The 22,635-nt window shown below is 32.9% G+C and overlaps 1 protein-coding gene across 1 annotated transcript; it reads left to right on the top strand.

Moving 5' to 3' along the window:
* The first annotated feature begins 1,606 nt into the window (after positions 1-1,606).
* Positions 1,607-17,966, top strand: LOC121120019 (bromodomain adjacent to zinc finger domain 2B toutatis). The gene is given in 13 exon segments (XM_071889174.1): positions 1,607-1,897; positions 5,830-6,726; positions 6,930-7,169; positions 7,373-7,895; positions 10,352-10,772; positions 11,890-12,384; positions 13,380-13,701; positions 13,766-14,363; positions 14,444-14,696; positions 14,698-14,964; positions 15,034-17,013; positions 17,112-17,141; positions 17,272-17,966. Coding segments are annotated over 12 exon segments (6,423 nt in total). The 5' UTR covers positions 1,607-1,897; positions 5,830-6,044; the 3' UTR covers positions 17,884-17,966.
* Positions 17,967-22,635: the final 4,669 nt, after the last annotated feature.

Raw genomic sequence — 22,635 nt, forward strand, 5'->3', positions numbered from 1 at the left:
AAAGGTAATTTGTGACGTCAGTTAGTATAATATGTAGTTTGATGCATGTTAATATTATTATATCATTTAGGAAGAATAAAAAAAATGAAGAAATAAAAAATACACACACAAGGAAAGAAAGAGAAAAGAAAGAGAAAAAAAAATATGGAGGAAAAAAAGAAGAAGAAAGAGGGGACTCTGAATAATACACAATATTTTAACAATAAAAAAATATATTAAATAACTTTATGAGCTAGGTATCTCTTGCCTGGTGGTAGAAATTGAAGTTAAAAGTAGAGGAATTATTATTATTATGATTATTTTTTTGTATTATAACTATGGGATAGACTAATTTATTGTGTAACCCATGCTTGTGACAAAGATACAACGTACAAACGCTGTTCACAAACCTTGTGGGGTTTTTCATGCCTTCTCTTTACGTCGTCAATACGTCTTCTTATCCGCAAAATATATATTTGTATTAATATTATGTATGTATGTACTTCCAAAGTGTTTTTGCTTCAAAGAGCAAACCTTCAAATACGAGTAGGTAAAATATTACCAAATAAAAGTTTTTTTCCGCCAACCAGAAAATACAAGGAGAGAATAACCAACAAGACCTATCATCATGATCATACACATGACTGTACTATAAATAAATACATATTATTCAATGCGTTCCCTCACTAGTACACGCCTTCTGCTTAAATTATTATTAGTATTATGATATGGTGAAGTAGTCATTACTTTATTTTTTTATCATATTATTATCGAAAAATATAAAAACTGATAAAAAATTAGTAAAGACATTCTTGTAGTTGAATGATTATAATGTGAATTCATTTCTGCTTCTTCTTATCGAAATGTTCATAATCTGTACTATATATATATATGTATTAAGTATTTACAACACTGATTTTCAAAATATTGCTATTATTCTTATTATGAATAATACTAATTGTTGTTAGAAAGTAGTTAATAAAATATTTAAAACATATGTTAACAGCAAAAGGAAGGGGAAAGAAAGAAAGAAAAAGAATGTGTCAGTGGAAGAGGGGCGAAGATTCATGTTGGGAGTTGACTGAGCTGTAGTATGTATATTTAATGTTTATAATATATCCTTAGTAATATATCCGTAGACAGACTCTCAACCAAGGCCTTTTTTTTTTACATACACGGTACTCATAGAGTAAATAATTTCTCTCTATCTAGATAATATGTAGGTTTTAAATGATAGTGTCATTCTTTGAACAAGGAGCATTGTATATAAATATATTTATATAGTATATACACACTATCGACTATAACAATAAAATAAAAAATATAAATTTATTATTCGGGAAAAGGGGATTGCAGTTCCCCGTAGTAGTAGTAGAGCTGGTTAGTTTTTATTTTATATGTATGTATGTGAGTGAGTGAGACTATTGATATAAAGATGCAACGGGTCGATACGGTACAAAAGAACGTGACGGGTCATCTTTTTTTCTTCTTCTTCCTTTATTATTATTTATTATTTACTCCGTACTTCTTCTTCAGCTGTATTAATAGGAGGAAGAAGAAGGGAAAAAAGGGCGGCGGCGGGCGCGCTATTTTTTTCTTCTTTTTCTTTTCTTTATTCAATGAATTTAGTGATTCCAGTTACAGTTTGTCAATGGAGAGGGAAGGTCCCCTCCCTCATTCTCCAATGTAAATATTATATCTATAAAACTTCAAATTCTATTATTATTATTATACTTTAATCATAATAATAGCTTTAATGTGAGTGCTAAGGAAGTGTTGTTGTTTTTTCTGTCGATCTAAAGTGTGTTGTTCATCATTCCCCCCCTCTCTCTCGCTGTATTTAATTATTTCTGCATACAGACACAATATTGAATATTATTATGGATCAATGGGTGGATCTTCTTATGGATTTTTGTAGGTAAAGTTGATGATGAAAAATGATAAAAATAATAACAATAACTTTTTTCCCCTTTTGTATAGAATATATATACATACATGTTTCTTCCTTCTTTTTTCTTTCTTTTGATAAATAGATCTGATGCATTTTTATCGTCGGCTAAAAAATAAGCTTTCCTTTTTTGAGGGCCTTGGAAAAAACCCATTATTTATTGGGGCCCAAAAACTACTACTTTGAGTAGTGGGATATATACTAGTATTGATACTCACTTCAATTGCTCTTTGATAGAAAATAATACATACATATAAATAAGATGGGAAGAATTGTTCATGGTTGATGGAGGTGACGTCATGGCCCCATGTTGAGTCCTTTTTTATATCATATATGTATAAATAAATAAATAAGTTAGAAGAGACTCAGAGGAGGGATGATGATGTTTGCTCTTGATATTATGAATAATTAATATTATTCATTAATATATTAACAATCCAACTAACTTGGAAAATAATATACTATAAATATGCCTTTCAATTTTCATCTATGAATGTGGATTCAGATAGGTATACATAGATAATATAACAATATTATTTGTCTTCTCTTTTGTCCCCACAAGAGTAAGAAGGAATGACGCCATTCTCTATGTGAAGTAGTACATAATATATTATACTAGTAGTATTTTTTGTGTGTTAATAGGAAAAAGAAGAAGTTAGCTTGTAGGTATATCTGACTCTAGTCTCTACTGTGTGCTGCTCTTGCTGCCTCTATGACTATGTATGTACGTTTCTAGGTATTATTATTTAGAATTTTTGTGTATATATTATTATTTTATGTGGAAAAGAATTATAATAATAAAAATAAAAAGTTTTTCTGAGGTTTTATTAGTGTATATAAATGTATATACGGGCGAGCGTGAGTTAGATTTTAGTGTGTGGCTTGAGGAGGTTTTATTCTTGTAGGTTTTTTGTTTTTTTGATGATGATGATTATTTGTTACTTCATGTTATTATAACTAAGTAATTTATACATGTTTATACTATTTATATATATGGATATGTCACTCCTATATTTAATTATGAGAAGGATAGAAATACTAAATGAATTTAAGATTTAAAAAGGAGGGAATGGTTTTAATGTTGTTATATTATTATTTATGAATGATATATGCCTACATGTTATCTATGTATGTAGTGTGTCTATTGAACAAACAGCAGCCCTCTTTTTGTATTTGTGGTGGTGGTGGTCCTTTGTTCTTTCTTTCTATTTCAAGTACATCCTGCAACAATTTATTTCCTCTTCTACTTCTTTAGCTGCTGCTTTTGGATGAAGAGGAATAATTCACTATATACATATATACATACACTTTTTTCTATATAAATATATATTTCTTCTTCTCTAGGAGGTTTTTTCACATACATACAGTGTGTTCTATATGACTAGTCATATACATAGTTAGTAAAGAGAATGTGTGTATAACATAGGAAAAAAGAAAGGAGAAAACACAACCCTTCAAATATATATATATATATAAAGCAAACTTCTTCGTTTATACATATATATAAATTTGCAAAATATATATATATATATGTATGAAAAGAACAATATAAAAATGAAGGGGGGGGGGGAGTATGTATATATATATGTATGTATGTATGTAGAGTTTTATACGCGCAGGCTACTACTAATACTTAAATAGTATCTACGACGATGAAGCTCTTTTTTGCTTATGTTTCATCAAAAGAAAACCATTCATAAATATTATTCACTTTTATGCTTATGACCAAATAGATAGATATTAGATACTTTATAAGTATCTACGTCCATGAAACTTCATTGCTTCATAATTCAGAGAACCATTATTAACCCCTTCTACCTGTATTACTTATATATATATATATATGTAAAGTGTCTTTAAACAGCTGTGTATGAAATGAGGATGAGGCTTCATTGCTTCATAATTCAGAGGACTATTATTAATTCCTTTTTGAGTCACTTTTTTCCCTTCTATATATATATATTAGACTGGCTCATAAATGATTACTTTTCAAAATCTTGGGAGGAAATAGTTCAAAAGCGTTCCTTTTGATAAAAGATGGAGAAATATAAAGTTTGAACCATATTAATTAGTGATCAAGAGTTATTTTGAAGACCCTTGAAGTTGTTATTGTAAATTGCTCTATTTTGACATATGTATATGTACTATTTTCAAATAATAATTATATTCCTCCTCCCCAATAAAATTGTGAAATGTAGAATCTCAAGGACTCTGCGCAACCTCTAAACATAGAGCAATATGCATGTACCTTTATTTTAAAATACTTACAAGTAGATAGATACTTTAAAAGTAGTATCTACGCCAATGAAACTTCATGGCTTCATAAATGAGAGAAAAATCATTATTAACCCTTCATAGTTATATTCCCTTTTTCTTCTCTCTCTCTGTCTTTAAACAGCTGTGTATGAAAAATCATCATCGATACTACATGTAGAACAACATCCTATCCATCTCTATGATAGTACAATGTACATTCATATGTTGGTGTTGGGGTATAGTAGTATTAGTATGGTTGTACATTGTGTATCTTCTTTCCTTTCTTTCTGTTTGCTCAAAAAAAAAAAAAGTGGTTATACCAGGTACATATATATTTATGTGTATATGTATATTTCATAACATAGGTACAAGAAAAAATAATGTATTTACTCTTAATATGTAGAGAAAATAGTGTTTGAGTCACACATATATTGTATAAGAGTGTATACAAAACAATATATACCATTTGCAAAAAAATTGAGAAAGCGACATTTCTGCAAAGAAAAAAAAAACACACAAATAATAATATTAAACGTTGGTTGAAAAATCAAACTTTGTAAAAAAAAAAATACATAAGGGACTGCAATCTATGTAGTTTATTTCTTTAGTGAGGGTATATTCGTATTTATTTAGGCTACAAAAAGGAATATTTCTTCATACATATGTATGTATTAGTGATGAGACTTTCTCCAAGACTGATCCTTTTTCTTATTTCAGCCTGGGGGGATTTGTCATCTAGACCTATCTGAACGGAAATTTAAATCTCCTTTTATAAAATTAGAAATAGACTTCAGAATTTCAATTAACTCTTCCACACAAATGTCATATCTTTCCTCCTGATATAATACATGTTTTTTTAAGGAAAGTAATGACCTTTATTTGTATGTAGAAATCTCCCTTCCCCGATGATGAAGTTTTACTACAAGACCCCAGTGGTCACGAGATAATGTGTTATTTCTTACATAAATTATAATGATCTCAGTCCGGTCTAGGATTGTTTTCCAGAGCAGCGAATCCCAACACTAATGAGTGAATACACAATAATACATACATATTAAATACATGTATCTACATATAATAAAAGTAAGTAAATAAGATGCCTTGGAAGAAGAAGTAGTTGTAAAAAACGAGGAAAGAGCAGAAGGGAGCAGATGAAGAAGAAGTAGCGAAGAGATTTTATTTTTGTATATAAACTTAAATATATAGCATTTTCTATTTTTTGATATCGTTTTTTTTCCCTTCTTCTTCTTCGTCTTGCTGTAAGAATATAAATATATATATATATATATATATATTCATTTAACAAAGTTGAAAGAAGAAAAATAATACGAATAAAAAGAGGAAAAGGCTAGAGCGATATATTTATATAAATATATTGTAGAATGAACAGAGGAATAATAAAAGCAGCGTTTCTTCTTCTCCATGTATGTGTGTATATTTAAGTTACTTCCCCTTAATTCTTGAATAATATAAGAGGAAAAAATAAAAAAGTAGTATCTTTTCCTTATGAATATCGACATGTATACCCTATTGTAATGAGTAAGTGACTAATGTATGTTCAATGCTACTTATTTATAAATCAACCAAAAAAACAACAACAACCAGTCATAATTATTTTCATCATTTTTCTCTTTCTTATCTTTCAGGGATATCAAGATGTGAAGGGCGGATTTTACCCTTAATTCACTTTCTCCCTGCAAAAATAAGGCCTTTATTCCCTCATTCCCCTTCCTACCAACATTGTCTTTCTATATTTTGCAAACAAACAAACAAACTACTAAAGTTATACAATACATAAATCCAAGATTTTGGGTATCTATTATTCGAGAAGAAAAAAGAAGAAAAAAGCCTGTATCAAGCCATGTCAAACTCCCCAGGCCTACCTGAATCGTCCAAATCCAATCACCCACAAGGAAACTATGATCCGTCGATACTCCTTTCATCTTTATACGGAATGAATGCAGCATTTGGGGGTGGGAATCCCCTTGCCTCTGCCCTGGCTGGTCTGTATTCTTCCAACTCCTCAACTTCACCCACTCATTCACCCTCCACGATGAATACAATAGCTGTACCATCCTCGAACTCCTCTACTACGGACTCCACGACCCTTGGTGTTGCAGCATCGCAAGCAGCTTCTCTTGGAATCAACCAAGCTAATGCTGCATGGTATGCTATGGCTCAACAGCTTGCGGCTCAGGATTACTTAGCACGTCTTCAAGCTGCAAATCCTACGTATGCCGCAGCAGCAGCTGCGGCACTTGCTGCGGCTCAGAGGAGTTCTCAAAATTCTGCTGCACTCAATTCCTTTCGGTTACCTTCAGACACGGAACTCATCAAACAGCATACATCACCGTCGTCTAAACCATCTGGAGCATCGAATCGTGGAAGGAAAAAGACAATTTCCTTGGATCCTGCAGCAGCTGCTTCTGCGGCTGCTGCAAACATGTTTCTCAATAATTTAAATGCACTCAATTCAGCTACCAGTGGACAATCTACCCCCAGTTCAACGCCTTCTCGTGGATCGACACCAACCATTCCATCTGGTGAGTAAAATGTACATGAGTATTATACTCATGCCCTCTTAGCATAGAATAATAAGTACATCATCACCAGTTAATTTCAATACAATGTGATGTGTGTACTTTTTGTACCTTCTAAAGAAACATTCAAAAAAAACTTTTAAAAATAAGAAAGAGTCCTGTAAAAAGTAAAAAGAGTTTGATTTTGATTTGATTGTTTCTATTAGGTCTTACAATTGAAAGAAAAAAGAGCCAAAAAGGAACTGCTGGTGCTCATAGTGATAATTACTCTGCGCCTCCTATAGTTGATAGAGTAGAGATAACCAAAGTTCCCATTAGTAACGGAGGGAGCAAATCTCAAGACGATGCTCCTTTAAATCTGTCTTTGAAGACATCATCCATCATAGGGAATCATTATCCATCCAATAAGTCTCCCTCAAATAAAATTCCTACGGATTACTATGCATGTAATTAATATATAATTATTATTTTTTATCCTTCTCTCTCTCTCTCTCTCTCTTTTTATTTAAAAAAAACCTTTTTCAATATTGTATGTATTAATTTTTATTGTTAACCTCTTTCTTTATTTGGTCTGAGATACTATTTACTTCGTTGTTTTTTTTTTATTTATCATTTTAATAATTCCATATTTCCTTTGCATATTTTTCAGCACAAGCATTGAGTGGGGCCTTCCTAGCGGAGCAGATCCGTCAGTCACAGCTAGCTGCTGCTCTTGAGAGTCGTCTAGAGTCCAACTCATCACATCCACAACTCCCCCTCTCTACACCTGCCGCCGCCGCAGCAGCTAATCTTCAAAATATTCAAGCAGCTTTGCTTATGAACAAATTAAAAGCAGGAGCTGCCGCAGCTTCAGCAAATAACAGCATTATTAATAATAACAATAATACCCCAAGCAACAAACAAGGAGGAGGGAAAAACTCTTCCTCAAGGTCAAACAAAAAAACCTCTAATCTCACTGTTGCATCCTTACTCTCCAAACATCGAAACGGAAATAATCATAATTACCACTCTAATCATCCTGCTCTTTCTTCACATCATTCATTTGCTAGCCAAGAAGAAGTTGAGAAAGCAGAGAAAAGTGTATCTGCCAATCCGGAGCTTACTATTGAACCAATTTATAAACCCACAAGGTTGTCGGGATCCGCATCTGGGAATTCTTCTAATAAAGAGTGGTAAGACATTATCTATTCATCTATTTTAGGGTGAACCCTACCTGTTTTCCCTAGACATGGTCTCTTTTTACATCCTATCCGGGAACTTTTTATACATTTGAGAAATGTTCGGTTTTATGTAGGACAATGGAGCTTGTTAAAAATTGATTGAAATAGAAAGTATAATTTAAACTAACGAAAGACAAAATTTCAAAATGGTGATTTTCTTTAAAAATTTGAAATTAAAATAAATATTGATTTTAGTCTTTCCTTATTTATAATTTTATTTTAAGTCAAATGAAAATATACTTAACCCACGGGAAATTGGACAAATCATGATTTTTTTTAAATTATAGAGACGCTCAGCTCCGGACAGGTCGTAAAAAGAGGACATGTTCGGGGAAAAGAGAACGGTTGGTTACCCTAATATATTTTTCTTCCCTATTTATTGCTTGTTTTGTAAATCCTTTGCAAACAGTTATACAGCAAATACTTAAAGGCCTGTTTGCACAAACTCCACTTAAAATTAAACTAGGAACTTTAAGCCTCACTACATTTAAGCCATCTTAAATTTAAGTTGAATGGGTGTAACTGGACCATGATGTTCACTTTGACTAAGTGCAGTTAAGTTTGGCTTTAATTGTGTTCTTTATCTTTGATGCAACAGAGAAGCAGCTGCAAACCATTGAACACATCTTAGAAAACCCCATAAATAGTTAAAAACAAGATGCACAATATTTTTTACTAATAGACGAAATAGTTTTTGGAACGATATGTGTGGCGCAAATAAAAATAGTCTGAGAAGCATCAAACTTTGACAACGTCAGTTTTTGATTGTCCCAAGCAGAAAATACCTTTCACTAAGCGCAGAGGGGGTGGAGGGGAGGGGTAATACTAACCCAAAAACGGGATAGTTTAATATACATTTATTTATATATGAGTATGTATATTTGAGGATGAATCACCAGTGGTGTCGTGAAGGAACAGCATTGAAAATTAGTCATGTGTGAGGGAGGCATATATTTTGTTTCTACTTCTTCTTTACTTAGTAGTAGTATTGCAAGAGAAGAAGAAGAAGCTGAAATAATAGTATGTAATGATGTTGTTGGAAACCCTGATGCATAGCCACGATTGAACTCTCCTGCTTTCCCTTAGTAAACAAATAGGATGTATAGTACATATACAATAATTGAAAAATAGTTTTTACAAACATTACCAACATTGATTATGATATGTAGTAATTAGTAGTAGTAGTAGTAGTTGTAGTTGTATTGGCTAATGAAACGAATATTGACATTGCCCTGTTTGAATCAACAATCTCTTGATTCTTAATGTTCCTCATTCCCTCTATAATTGTATAAATGTACATAATATATTTTACTGTATATTGAGCCTGTCAGCTACTTGTGTATGTAGGTGCCTATCCTATTATATATTTCGATATACGAAGAAGTAAAAATATTTTTTATGTAGGTACCTAGAGCAGTAGTGTGTAGAGTATTATGTATGTATGAGAGGGGAAAGAAGGAATAATTTGTTTTTATAAATATATAAAAGAGTACTCGTTGAGTTTGAAGGTTTATATTTTTTAGTTTAACAAAACAATATATACATAATTTATACATGTGTACATATATATTGTCTGCTAGAGTCAATAGGTAATACCAGGGCACTTTAAATATCTGGATATGCGCATATCCCTACACATCACTTGTTTGTACGTTATTATTGTCATTTAGTTAGTTAGGTAAGGAGGACTGAGTGAAGCAGATATTTCTTTTTCTTTGTGATGATGAAAGTAAAGTTCCCTTGAGATGATCAAAATAATGATTTGAGAGAATGAGTTTTTATTATCATATATTATAATACTACATAGACAGTACATACTCTTCTACTGCTTTTACTTACTACCGATGAGGAAGGAGAGAAAAACAACATACGTACATAAATACAATTAGGGGGGAAAGGAAAATAATGTCTTGAAAAAATAAAACTGCGCTTGTTGGTTGGTTGCTTGCTTGGGATTTCATACTTAACATTTTTTTTAAATTCACTTCATTCCCCCCTCTTACTGCAGATTCAATTTTGTATTAAAGAAAAGAGGTATGAAACTTGTACAATTTTATACATAAAATATACTTACTCCTCGAAGGTTATCTACGTATTTTTTTTTATTTCATTTAAAGATTACGTTTATACATTTGTATCATAACACGTTTTTATTATTATTTTGAGGCTTCTCTCTTCTTTTTTTTTCTATCTAAGTAAGTTAGTAAATTGTAATTGGAGCTGTAGATAGATGCTTAATAATTATGTACAACACTTTCAACAATTCATATATGTATATCTAAAGATGCTGTGTGTTTTCATTCACAATTCCCCCTCCCTTAATAATAAAGGATTCCTCCTAAGTTATAGATATATTTATTTATTTCCTTATTCATTATCATGACTTTTACCTATATGTATACCTTTAGGAAAAAATCCTCCCAGTCTGATGACTCAAAAAATTCAACTACTCACAACGAGCCGCAGTCGCAAGTACCCTCCTCACAAGACTACTCTGAAAAGGATGATGAATGTGGAGTTGAGGATGATGGAAAGTTGAAAATAAAAAATGTAAACGAGTCTCCTGAGATACGAAATCTATCAGATCAAGATACGGATGAAGAAGAATCCGAGTGTGGGAATGATGTGGGGGGATCCTCTTCCACCTCCTCTTCCCTACCTTCCGTTAAAAATAATAATAGTAGGATGTCGGATCTCCGTCTACCACTGGATCTGGGATGGAAACGAGAGTCACTTGTTCGAGAGTATTCCAAGTCTGGGTTTCGGGGCGACATCTTTTACTATGCGCCTTGTGGAAAGAAGTTTAAGCAATACTCGGATATATTAAGGGTATATCTATTTATTCTTACTATATATTTGGTAAAGAAATTATTGCTCTTAATATCTATGACTTGGTTGTCTTTTTTTTTTCTTTCTTTCTTTCTTTATGTATGTATGCTTTACAACATTTAATATTTAGTACATTAATACATACTACTACATGCTCGAGACCCTCCTTGTGGCTCAAGGATATTATTCATTTTCTCTCTCTCTCTCCCTTTCTTTTCCTCAAAACTGGGTTTTCATAATATAATACATAGAAGAAGAAAATGCAACTTATAAAGTAAGAGAAGGAATAGATATTTAATAGTATGTACATATAAAATGGAGGAATTTTTCTTCATTTCTTCATACTTACAGTCTACCTTAGTAGTTCTGATATATGTAGGTACGTACAGCAAATTGTTGGATACAAATATTTCCACTAAGAAAGAGAGAGAGAGAACAAACCAAAAAACTCAATCATTTATCGATGCATCATTCATTATTAATAGAGAAGTGAAAATGCTCGCATTTTAGGGGTGTGTGGATAAAACTGTACAAATAACTTGTACATCCAAATTGTATTCTTGTACGCCTAAAATGCGGAAGAGTTGTCATGTGATTGATAGCAATGCAAAATTCCATTGTTTTAAAGCCCGCACATCTCTGTCAAATTTTGAATAAAGGCAAACAATTTTTATTTACTCTAAAAAGATCCCACTACTCTTTTTTTTTTGTATAAAATAATATTGATAGACATTTTCCTAACCTACAAAAAAATATTAATAAAGAAAATAATGATGCTCCGTGTATGGCGTGTATCTTTTAGTACATTTTCGGAAAGGTGAAATCAAATAATGTTCAACTTTCCCTTTAACAAAAGGTTTATTAATATTTTTTATAGATTAAGAAAATGTCGTATCGAAATTGTTTTATGGAAAACAATGTATAATTTTAACTTTTTTGAGAAAATAAATTTTTTTCCCATTTTCAAACTTTGACTGAGATATTGCGACATTTAGATATTGCGAAAACTCGTAGTACAATGAAACTTCGTATATGCACATAGCAAAACTTTTCAAAAAAAATCATATATTGTAAATGTGCCATTATTTTACTACCATGTTTGTTTTCACACTTCTAGTACTTGGAAAAGAGAGATATCAAGGAACTTCAGCGAGAACATTTCAGTTTTAGTACAAAAATATTAATTGGCGAGTTCCTAAAGCCCACGGGACAGGCTGAAAATGGGCAAGAAAAATATTTACGTCTCAACGAGAGAGAAATGTATAAAGATCTCGAAGTCGTTAAAAAGGAAAATGGTTGGAGTAAAGGAAATAAAAAGTCGTTGTCGTCGTCATCGTCATCGTCCAATAACAAATCCATTACTAAGGAAGAGAAACAACAACAAATCCTTCTTGAAACACTTCAACAAAATCAAAAAGAGTCCTCGGATGCACTCATGCATAGGGATGCCATGGAACTCTTGAAAGAGGCGGAAAGGGTTGAAAGGGCCCTGAAGGAAAAGGAGCTTAAAAAGATTCAAGAGGAGGCAATAAAGCAAAGAGCTCTCGAAAATAACATCAAAATGCATGAAAGGGAAATGAAACGACAACAAGCTCTAATAATAAAGGAGCAAGTGAGTGATCCCATTATTTAGCTTATTATTTCAAATAATAGGGTTAGAAGTATATATGGCACGGTTTGAGATTCGACCCCAGTTTCACTAAGTATCAAGTTTCGAATTCTTAAAAGTAATACATGTTTTCTAAATCAAAAATTTATGTAGACTTTAAATCTGAAGTCAGAAATACAAAATATGCAATGATATACTCATTTTTGTAAAGATACGTCTAATCTGACGGAAATAAAAATATATCTTCATCATTTTCAAGTTCTACAAATGAATCAATTGGTCAAATACCTGTGGTTTCGAGAACCTATAGTTGTTCTGTGACAAATTGGACCTTGATTTAGTCAATATTTAGTAGCTACTGGTGATATAGTTCCGCAATATCACGTCGGAGTATGAGTAACATTTTTATTTTTTTAAATGTTCCTGTACAAGAAATAGTATAAATTAGGTATCAATTAAAAGCTTATTAAATTTCCAATAAAAAAAAATGCAAATCAAGCCTGTAGTCCTTTCAAATTTATCTAAAAGTCTGAATTTTCGATTCCGTTTGTCACTTGATGCATATTTTTTAAACAGCCATTGCACAAAAGTTATGTAAGAAACAACTGAACAAACAGTTTTAGTTTCAAGTCCTGGACACTATCTGTTATTTGAACATAAAAAACGGTTTTTTTAATGTACATTGTAGATTCTATAGGTCTTCAAAATTGGGATTTCAAAATTTTGTCACGCAAAAACTGTCATTTTTGGGGAAAATTGGTCACAAGTTCAATTTTTTTTTGTGGCTAAACAACACAAAATACAGTATTAAAAAATCATAATACAGACATGTTTACCTTAGAAAAGACTTATTCTACTATTATCAATGTTTATTTTCTACACTAAATATTTTTTCCCCCACTTTTGGTTGTGAAACCGGGGTCAAATCTTCAACCATGTCATATTTAGATATACTTATAATTTAATTACTCATTGTTTGCTTGTTAATATATTATAAGGAAAGAGAACGACGTAGACAACATATGATATTTATGAAGCTTTTGGAAGGAAAAAGGCGGTCTGATGAGCGAGAACGTCGTCGGGAAGATCTTCGAGTTGAAAAGGAAAAGGATCGAGAGAGAAGGATTGAGCAAAGACGATTAGAGTACGAAATAATTACAGAATTAAAGAAACCCTGTGAGGATATGTCCCTAATAGAAGAGGCAAAACCTATACCCAACTTTGAAAGAATGAATGGCATGTCGTTATCAGGAGAAGCATTTGCAAATGTTCTCATGATTCATGAATTTGTACACAATTTTGGAGACACTTTGGGATTTGGTAAGTGCATAAAACTATTCGACATGTTATATGTTAAAAAACAACTATGATTTGCACAATATAGATGTGGAGGCACTGCCTACGTTGCCATCTTTACAATCAGCTATGCTGAATGACCCTGAGTTTGAAGAAGAGCTCTTATCTATAGTGATTCATCTAGTCGTTTGTGCAATAGAGGATCCTGGAATCCCCAATCCGAATAAACACTTGACCATAATGGGTCAAAGCTTACGACAAGCAGATATAACAAATACAAATATAACTGAAATTTTGAAAATTTATCTCCATGCTAGAGCTCAGGCTGAAGTGAAGGCATGTCATGGAGCAATCCCTCCACCGGAATTCTTTCACCAAAATAGCAGTGGTCCAATTCATCATTTAAGTCATTATCATTACTACAAAGATAAAAAACTACGTGAGGATGGCCCGAATATGGAAGAATATTCTACACTATTTTACGATACAAAACCGTACAAAATGTCTGAATGGGTCAAAGATAAACCATTCTTATGTTTAAATCCACTAGAAAAAAGTGAAATAGTCGCATTTTTGTGTAATGAACTTCTAGGAAATAAGGCAGTGATGGCTCAGGTGGATAATAATCTTGAAGGTATTGTTCATTCTAAAAAGAAAAGGTGGGCAACTGAAAACAAATTAAAAAAGTAAGTAGCTTGGTCCATTTAGTATACCAACTTAAGTTCGTATTTATGCAACATCTTTTATCTATAAATCTTTTTTTTAGACTCAGAATGCTCCAACAGAGAAAGTTTAAGCTCAATAATTATTCTTCTCCAATACCAAATGCCACACAACAGCATGCAAATTTACCATTGAACAATGAATCAACTACACCTAATCCCTCCACTCCAGTTATGCCCTCTACTCCAGTTATGCCCTCTACTCCTCCAACATCAGAGTCTCAAAATTTTGAACTTGAAACAAATGAAGTTAGTGATAAAGAAGAGGATGACAATATGTCTGAAACATCCGCCAATGCAGAAAACAAGGAATCCGCACCCCCCTTCTTCTCCTCTACCACCTCCACAGTCCAGTGTTCCTAAACGTAAAGGTCGGCCACCAGGTAGTAAAAAGCGAAAGTTGAACTCAGTAAAACCCAATATTCAAGCAAAAAAACGGAAGTCTCGAGATACTGTGGAGGAAGAAGAAAAAAATAATAAGGAAGAGGAGCCTCCTGAAAATACAAACGAGCCGGAAAAAGTATCCGAAGATGAAGAAGACGATGATTTTGACGACGATATTGGGGTAGGGAGTAATTTTCTTGATTTTCAATTCCTACAATACTTATGATATATTTTTTGTGACTGCTTTTAGGATGAAGAAGAGAAAATGAGTCAAGATGAGTTACAAAAGAAAGTCGATAAGACTCTGAAGTTGTTAAATAGACGTAGGGATGAATTAATTCATACAACTAATCGCTTTCGTGCCTCTGATTTGGGTCAAGATAGATATCGGCGACGATATTGGCATTTGGCTTTTACAGACGGAATATTTGTGGAAGGTATGGAGTCTGCTGAGCCATGGAAACTTGAAACTGATGGAATGCCCTCTGAGGAGAAACGAATTAGGTTAGAAAAAATAGAAGCGGAGAAGTTAGAAATGGATTCAATATCCTCTTCCGATGAAGATTATGAAGATGAAGAAGAAATTAAAAAGGGCGGTGAAAAGGGAAAGAGCATAGCGGCTGCAGACCTTAATGGTATAAAAAAAGAAGAAATTAAAGAGGAAAAAAAAGGTAGTGAAAGCAAAAAAGAAGTATTGAAGAGTCATGAAGATATAAAATCCGAAGAAGATGACGACAGATCCATGCTAAAAATTACTCCTAATGGTGACAAACTAAATTTATTCAATCATTCTGCTCAGTTTAATATGTCACTTAGTCCTGTTGTATTAAATGGTTCAGTTACAATAACACCAAAACAAAGGGATTCTGCAGGACCTTATCCTGTAAATTCTAGTGTAAGTGTGGCAATATCTAAGGACAGTCCTTGGTTCAGTATTTTACCAATGGGTAAACCAATGTTGGAAAATCCGTCCATACCTTCTACGTGTGAAGATAAAACAGCATTTTCTGCTCATCAATTTTTACACAACTTCCATTCACCCTCTCCTCACATTGAAATGCTTGAAAATAAGTTAGCGTCTATTAAAAAAAGTGATGAAGATAAGAAAAGAGTTCCTATTCCAAAGGATGTGACTAGAGGTTGGTGGAGAATAACATCGACAGAGCTATTAAGAACCGTCGAGTACTCTCTTCATCCTAGAGGATGTCGTGAACAAGGCCTTCTTAGTAATTTAAAGAAATGTGTGGAAGCCTTGGTTCACCATCATTATGATGGAAGTAAGAATCCTTTGACAATTGGAGATGAAATTGAATTTGAACTAATCGAAGCTCTTAAATCCATCGATGAAAATGGGGTTCCAAAATCTGATGAGCCAGGAAAATGGAACAGAGAGGTAGCTTTAAGAGTTGAAAAATATATACTTGAACAAGTTGAAGCACTTGAAGACAAGGTAGCGGCTGCTTCAATGCAAGTTCCTGGGTGGAAATTACCCAATAGGGAAGATATCGATGAAAGAAAATTTCGTCCTTCTTGTATAAAAGAAGATGAAATACAAGAGTACGGTTCGCTTCCAGATGCAATTACAGAGGCGAAAGAAAGACTTTTGGATTTAGAGCAAAATATTGAGAGACGATATCTTAAAACTCCACTTGGGTTTGGTAACAATGAGCCAACTCTCCAAACGATTACTTCTTGTCGTACTACTATGAATAGTTCAAAAACACCCATTGAAGAAAACAACATTGAGAATGGGAAAAATCATCCAGATGAGGATGAAAATGGTGTTGAAAGTGATGACGAGAACTGTAACAAAAAAGATTCTGATGCACCTGAAAAAGAGGTTTTGCCGAGAGGGCTTCAAATTTGGAGAGAAGGGGTGCAAAAGGCAAAAAATGCAGCACAGTTATCCATGGGCTTCTATGTCTTAGAAACGTCCATCGCTTGGCATAAGTCCATCATGAAAGCTTTTTGCCAGTTATGTCATTCTGGAGACAATGAAGATTCCTTGTTACTATGCGACGGCTGTGATAAAGGGTATCACATGTATTGTTTTAAACCTTCATTAACTAATGTTCCTGAAGGAGATTGGTATTGTTTTGAATGTATTAATAAGGCAACGGGGATCAAACACTGCCTTGTTTGTGGTAAACAGGAAGGCCGAAATCTAATTTCTTGTTCGCAATGTCCTAGAGCCTACCACACAGATTGTCTTTCACCGGCTCTTTCAAAGGTACAGTTACTTTTTCAGTATTTATAATTATTTTTCCTTTATTTTGAAAACATATTCTCTCTACATTCGTCTCTTTAAAATCATATTTTCTTTTAAAGATTTTTAATTCATCTGGACCTTGGAAAAAGGTACAAGTTGCGGTTTTTTAAAATATTATTATTTGTTATGAAAACATATAATAATATATCATTGTTATTTATGCACCCATGTACTTATTTACAGCTATGAACCAATTTTAATAAGGATATAACTTTTCAGAGTCCACGAGGTAAATGGCAATGCCCCGCCTGTCAACAAAGAGTTCCACACTCAAATCGGAAAAAATATGCAAAGAAAGCCAAATTTATTGCTGCTGATTCACTTGCCATTACTGACAATGAGGATTCAAAGGACATCAGCGATAATAATCAAAATCCATCATCGTCCCCTGCTTTGAATGACTCCTCAGCATCCTCATCTGCTCCTAACAATGCCAGTGAGGAAAGTCAACGACCAGAGGAAAATTCTGTCGTTCAAAAGCCGCCAGCAAAGAAGAAAAAGTATAGTAAAATAGACAAGGATCTTACTGCCTGTTCCACTCTCTTGTCGGAATTAGAGAACTCTGAGGAAGCATGGCCATTCCTTTATCCAGTTAACACGAAGCAGTTTCCTACTTATCGCAAAGTGATTAAAAATCCCATGGATATTGCAACAATTAAACGACGGCTAGAGTCTGGGATCTATAGAGTGAGGGATGACTTCTGCAATGATGTCAGACAAATCTTCGCTAATTGTGAGATATTCAATGAGGATGATTCTCCTGTAGGAAAAGCTGGACATGCTATGAGAACTTTTTTTGAAACTCGATGGGCAGAACTCACTAATATTTAAATCGCAATTCACAATATTTTGCAAGATCTCAGGAAAGGAAAACAAAGAAACGCGTATTTCATTTTGTATGCGAGAGTCTTTTTTTTAAAAAGCATATTATGCATAAAGCAACGCAACAACTTATATATTCGCCCTGTTTTATGTGGCATTTTAATATTACATTTTGATTTGTATATTTTTGTTCTTGTTTTAATGGACTGCATATGTAAATAAGAGTCTAGCAAAAAAAGAAAGGAAAAGAAAAAATCAACAACTTCTGTTGGACGAATGTCTAGTGAATCGTATTATCTGTGTTAATTAATTCATTATTTAGGTCATAGATTTTTGTTAGATGTGTTTTAATGACTTCTTGAAGAAAAAAAAATTAATAAAGGGATTATTCTTTTAACTAATAGTATTAGAGAAAAAAAAATTCGTCTACATTGATATGAAACAAATAAGGAAACAAAACTGGAATTTTCCCCTGGTAATTTGGATGGTTTAAAAAGTAATTAATTTATAAAAGTATATATTATTGAATGAAAAAAACTTATATAGTAACATTTACATTTTATATTTTATACCTCTATGTGTAATTCGTGTACTATATTTTTGTATGTCTTGGATCATTATTATTATTTTTCTCAAAAGACACTTTTCAATGTTATTTTTTGCCGTTTAATATTTAATAATATATTATACAAAATATTAATAAACACGATAAAACAACTCTAATCGTAATATTTTTTGTACAAATGGTTCAAAGTATATTTTTCTCTTTCCTCATAAACTTGTATTTAACAAATATTATTTTTTTTTGTAAATATGTCAAACTGCACTTAAAAAGTTGAACTACATCTTAGTCACTTATAAGCTGAGAAGGGATTTTTGATGAGAAAAAACATACTTTATAAATTAGAAAAGGAAAACGATTGGTGTGTGTACTCTTTTATCTTCTCAGTTCATTATTTTATAGGACGCGGTGGTGTTAATATCTCCACTATGAAGAGAAGTGTCTCAGCTATCTTTAGTGTAAATTGATTTAAAAGTGCATAATTTAAAAAAATGTATACTTATATATTTTAATATGATTATAATATATTCCCTACAGAAATGCTAAATTAAATGTAAGCAGCTGATATTAACAAGTATCTTATTCAGTAATGCCATAAGTCTCGCTCCCGCCTTCTCCTTGCGCTTCATAGTGATGCCATTACTAACAAAGATAAAAATAATATAATATTGGAAGTTGTTTTTTGTAGTTGCTGCCTGAATAGATGTTTTCTTTTCCTAAGATATTATTAGGGGCGTACACAACACAAAGAAGGTAAATAGGAGGAATATTAATCTAAAAAAGGGTCATTTCATCAAATGAAGGCCCGACCCCATAAATTAGAGCTTTAAAATGTTTTCAAAAAAATCGATGACTAATTTTTAACAACCAGTGTGTAAACATTAAGCTCAAGGAAGTACTTTGGTCTAAAGTAATCTCTGGCTCATTGCCATATTATTAAGAAAAAAATCAAACTGTTAATATTATTTCATTATTGAGGAGATAACATCGGAAGTATTGAATAGGTACGTGTGATTGTGCTGATGAAAAATGGAGAGTAAGACTAAGAGTTTCTGGGGGAGTTATTCTCTATATATGAAAGCAAAGTTTGGCTGTTAGTTGACACCTAATTACTCCAGTCATATTAAAAAATAGAAAGGTTAGTACATATATTTAGGCTTGTTAATCCTAAGCATTTGAAAGCATCCTGAAAAAATATTTTGCCAATCTGCTATCATTATTCTTTAATTTTTTAGCAAATAATATCTAAGTATTGAGCCATTACGTGTGAGTGTGCTGATGAAACCCGGAAAATAATACTGGGTATTGAGGTGCTATCTTCTATAATATTAAAGCAAAGTTTACCTGTTGGTCGACGCCTATACTAATAAAAATATGTTGACTTTAATGGATAACGTATCTCATGAGTAAGGATGGTATTTTTGTAATGAAAGAACTAAAATTAGAAAAGGAAAAACGGTTATTGTGTGTGCTTTTTCTCCTTTATTTACGTTATTTAACGAGTCATCGTGGGGTTAACTTCTCCCTCTGAAGTAAGCATTATTGCCTATCTTTGATGTAAATTGTTTTATAAAGGTATAATAAAGTAAATGAATAATATCTTAACAACTATTGTTTTAGTCTTCATCGAATAAATACATGTATTAACCAAGTTCAGACATTGAAAGTGGTACCCCTGATCGGAAGAGTATCTATACCGTATCCTGGGACTAATCATCACCACCACAGTAAAGTTTGGACTTCGAAATAAATTACCAAATGTGAGAGAGTTTGCGTTAGGGATTACATAATTGAAAGAACAGAATTGTATTTAGGTCCGTATACCATTCTGGCTAGAGACAACTCAACTTTCAAAGTGGAAATAAAAAGATCTTCACAAATAATCCCCATCAATTGACTGAAACCTACGTTGAGCTTATTAGAATAAAAATAATTTTTATTTTCTGTGTCTTGCATGTTTAATTTAAAATTTTTGAGCATTTATTTTATTTTTAATTGTTGCTTGTTTCATCGGCGCGTGCCGATGGTTCGTGATAATGATATTTCTACCGTGGGTCTGGTTCAGTTAAGTGGGGTAGAGTGGTCTGTAGATAATAATTCATCTAATGAGAGATAGATTTCGGATTTTTTTTTTTTTACGTCTTGATAATGCGAACATCCACTCAGTCCGACTTTTTGACTGTGAATGACACTTTGGTAAAAAGGACCCCTTTACCACCATTTATACAGATTGGACCTGAAGAACTTGCTGGAGAGCTGAGGATCATTGTTGGAAAACAACCATATCAACAGTTGTTGATGGCTTGCACGAGTAGTAATGTTTACATCAAAGTGGATTCGATCAATTGCATACCGACTTCCATCATGATTACCAACTTTTGGTAAAATATTCATAAATAATTTCCCAAACTCTTGCATGGGTGAAATATGTATATTGTGAAGAGGGTGGTGGTACGTGTTGCAAACTGTAACCACATTTGTGATGTCATCGTTAATGTTTGGTCACTACACTCTACAACGAGGAGCAGCCTTCATATTGGATATGGGACATGAGTTATGTGCAATTCTTCGATAAACTTGTTTTAAAGTGGTAAAGGAACAACCATACGAATGCTCCCGAAAAATTGGGTCATTCTCAATGGAAATTTGGTTAAGCAGACGGAGATAGTCCTTTGTTAGATTTTTGGCGTAAAAAACAAGAATATTCTTGAGAGGTGATCCCGGGACAATCTTACGTTTTGCAGACTCAGAGAAGTTGTCTTTAAGGATTTTTATTTCATTCAGAAGCCTGGTTTCTTGTTTAAATTTAATTAGAAGGACTTCTGCCCATTCTGATTCTTCCCTAGAGAGTTTAGGGATTGAATAGGCTATTTACGGGACTATCTCCTTACTCGGATAAGCACCTTTAAATTATAGATAACTTAGAACATCGTAAAATAAGTTCATCTATAAGAGAAGTAGACAGGGGTTTTGCTTTATCAACAATAGCTTTATGATATTAAGAAGCCATGGCCTTGATCTGATTAAAATATATCGCCAGATGAGACCCATTAGTCTTAGATTTGTTATCAAATACTTCAGTTGGCCGTGTCTGTTTTGCCCATTTACCATGGCATTCCAAGAGAAACCTTGGGCCGTGTTTCCAAAACTCTATTCTTTCAGTAAGCTCATTCATATAGCATCCTCTACTAGGCAAATCTGCCGGATTGAGGACTCCTAGGCAAAACCTTACTTGCGCACCGAAGAGATTGTCCAGTACTTTGCAAACTCTACGTTCTTCCCATGGCTTACAAGATCTTTTACTTCTTTATATCCTATGCAGATTTAATAGAGAGTCGGTAATATGACTGTGTTATGGGGATAGACCATTGGCTTTAGTGCATTCTGAATATAATTTGCCATAGTCACAGCCATAGTTAGAGCAACAAGTTCTGCTCGAGCAATCGTCAACGGTTTTCCAAGTGTTTTCACGGAGAACTTGTGACATTAGTGAGGTTTTTGAGTAAACAAGTTGACTCTGCTTTTTGCCTTCCTCAGTTTCTACAACGACATAGGCAGCGACACCCATTCCTATTTGTAGGCATCTCCGAAGAAAGCAAGAACCTTGATGCTTCCTCCGTTATAACGTGGGAAATGGAGATCTTTCATCAAAGGGATCTGTTCAACCCATTTGGCAAAGGCCTTAACGGTTTTTTTAGCAGCTTCAATGTCTTTAAAATTAAGGTTTTCGTCCCACTTAAACTTGTCTTTCCATAATAAAGGAAGAATCAGTTTAAATTGCATTATAATTGGTGAGACATAATCTAGTGTGTCAAAGACTTGACTTTCTAGAGAGACAATATCCCTTCTTGAGAATTAAGCACAATCAGGATTAAGTTTTTCAAGTTTGCTTGCAAAATCAAATATAAATTCATCTGTACATATGTTCAACTTTAAACCAAAAACGAAAATCTCACCTCGTGGAGGATCAATTCGTTCTGCTTCAATCTCTGAATACACCTTTTCGAAGATTAAGATTACTATTGAAAAATACAAATTTTAAACCATCCCCAGTAGCAGGGTTTGACATGGTAAATGAGTTAAAAAATTTTCTGAGATTTATTGTTAAAATTATTGTTAATAATTCCTAACATATTATCCATATTTTCATTGTAACAATAAGATTTGAATGTTTTACATGGAACAAAAAATAAAGAGTC

The sequence above is a fragment of the Lepeophtheirus salmonis genome, chromosome 6 (genome assembly GCF_016086655.4).
Source record: "Lepeophtheirus salmonis chromosome 6, UVic_Lsal_1.4, whole genome shotgun sequence".
In the NCBI taxonomy this organism is placed as follows: Eukaryota; Metazoa; Arthropoda; class Copepoda; order Siphonostomatoida; family Caligidae; genus Lepeophtheirus; species Lepeophtheirus salmonis.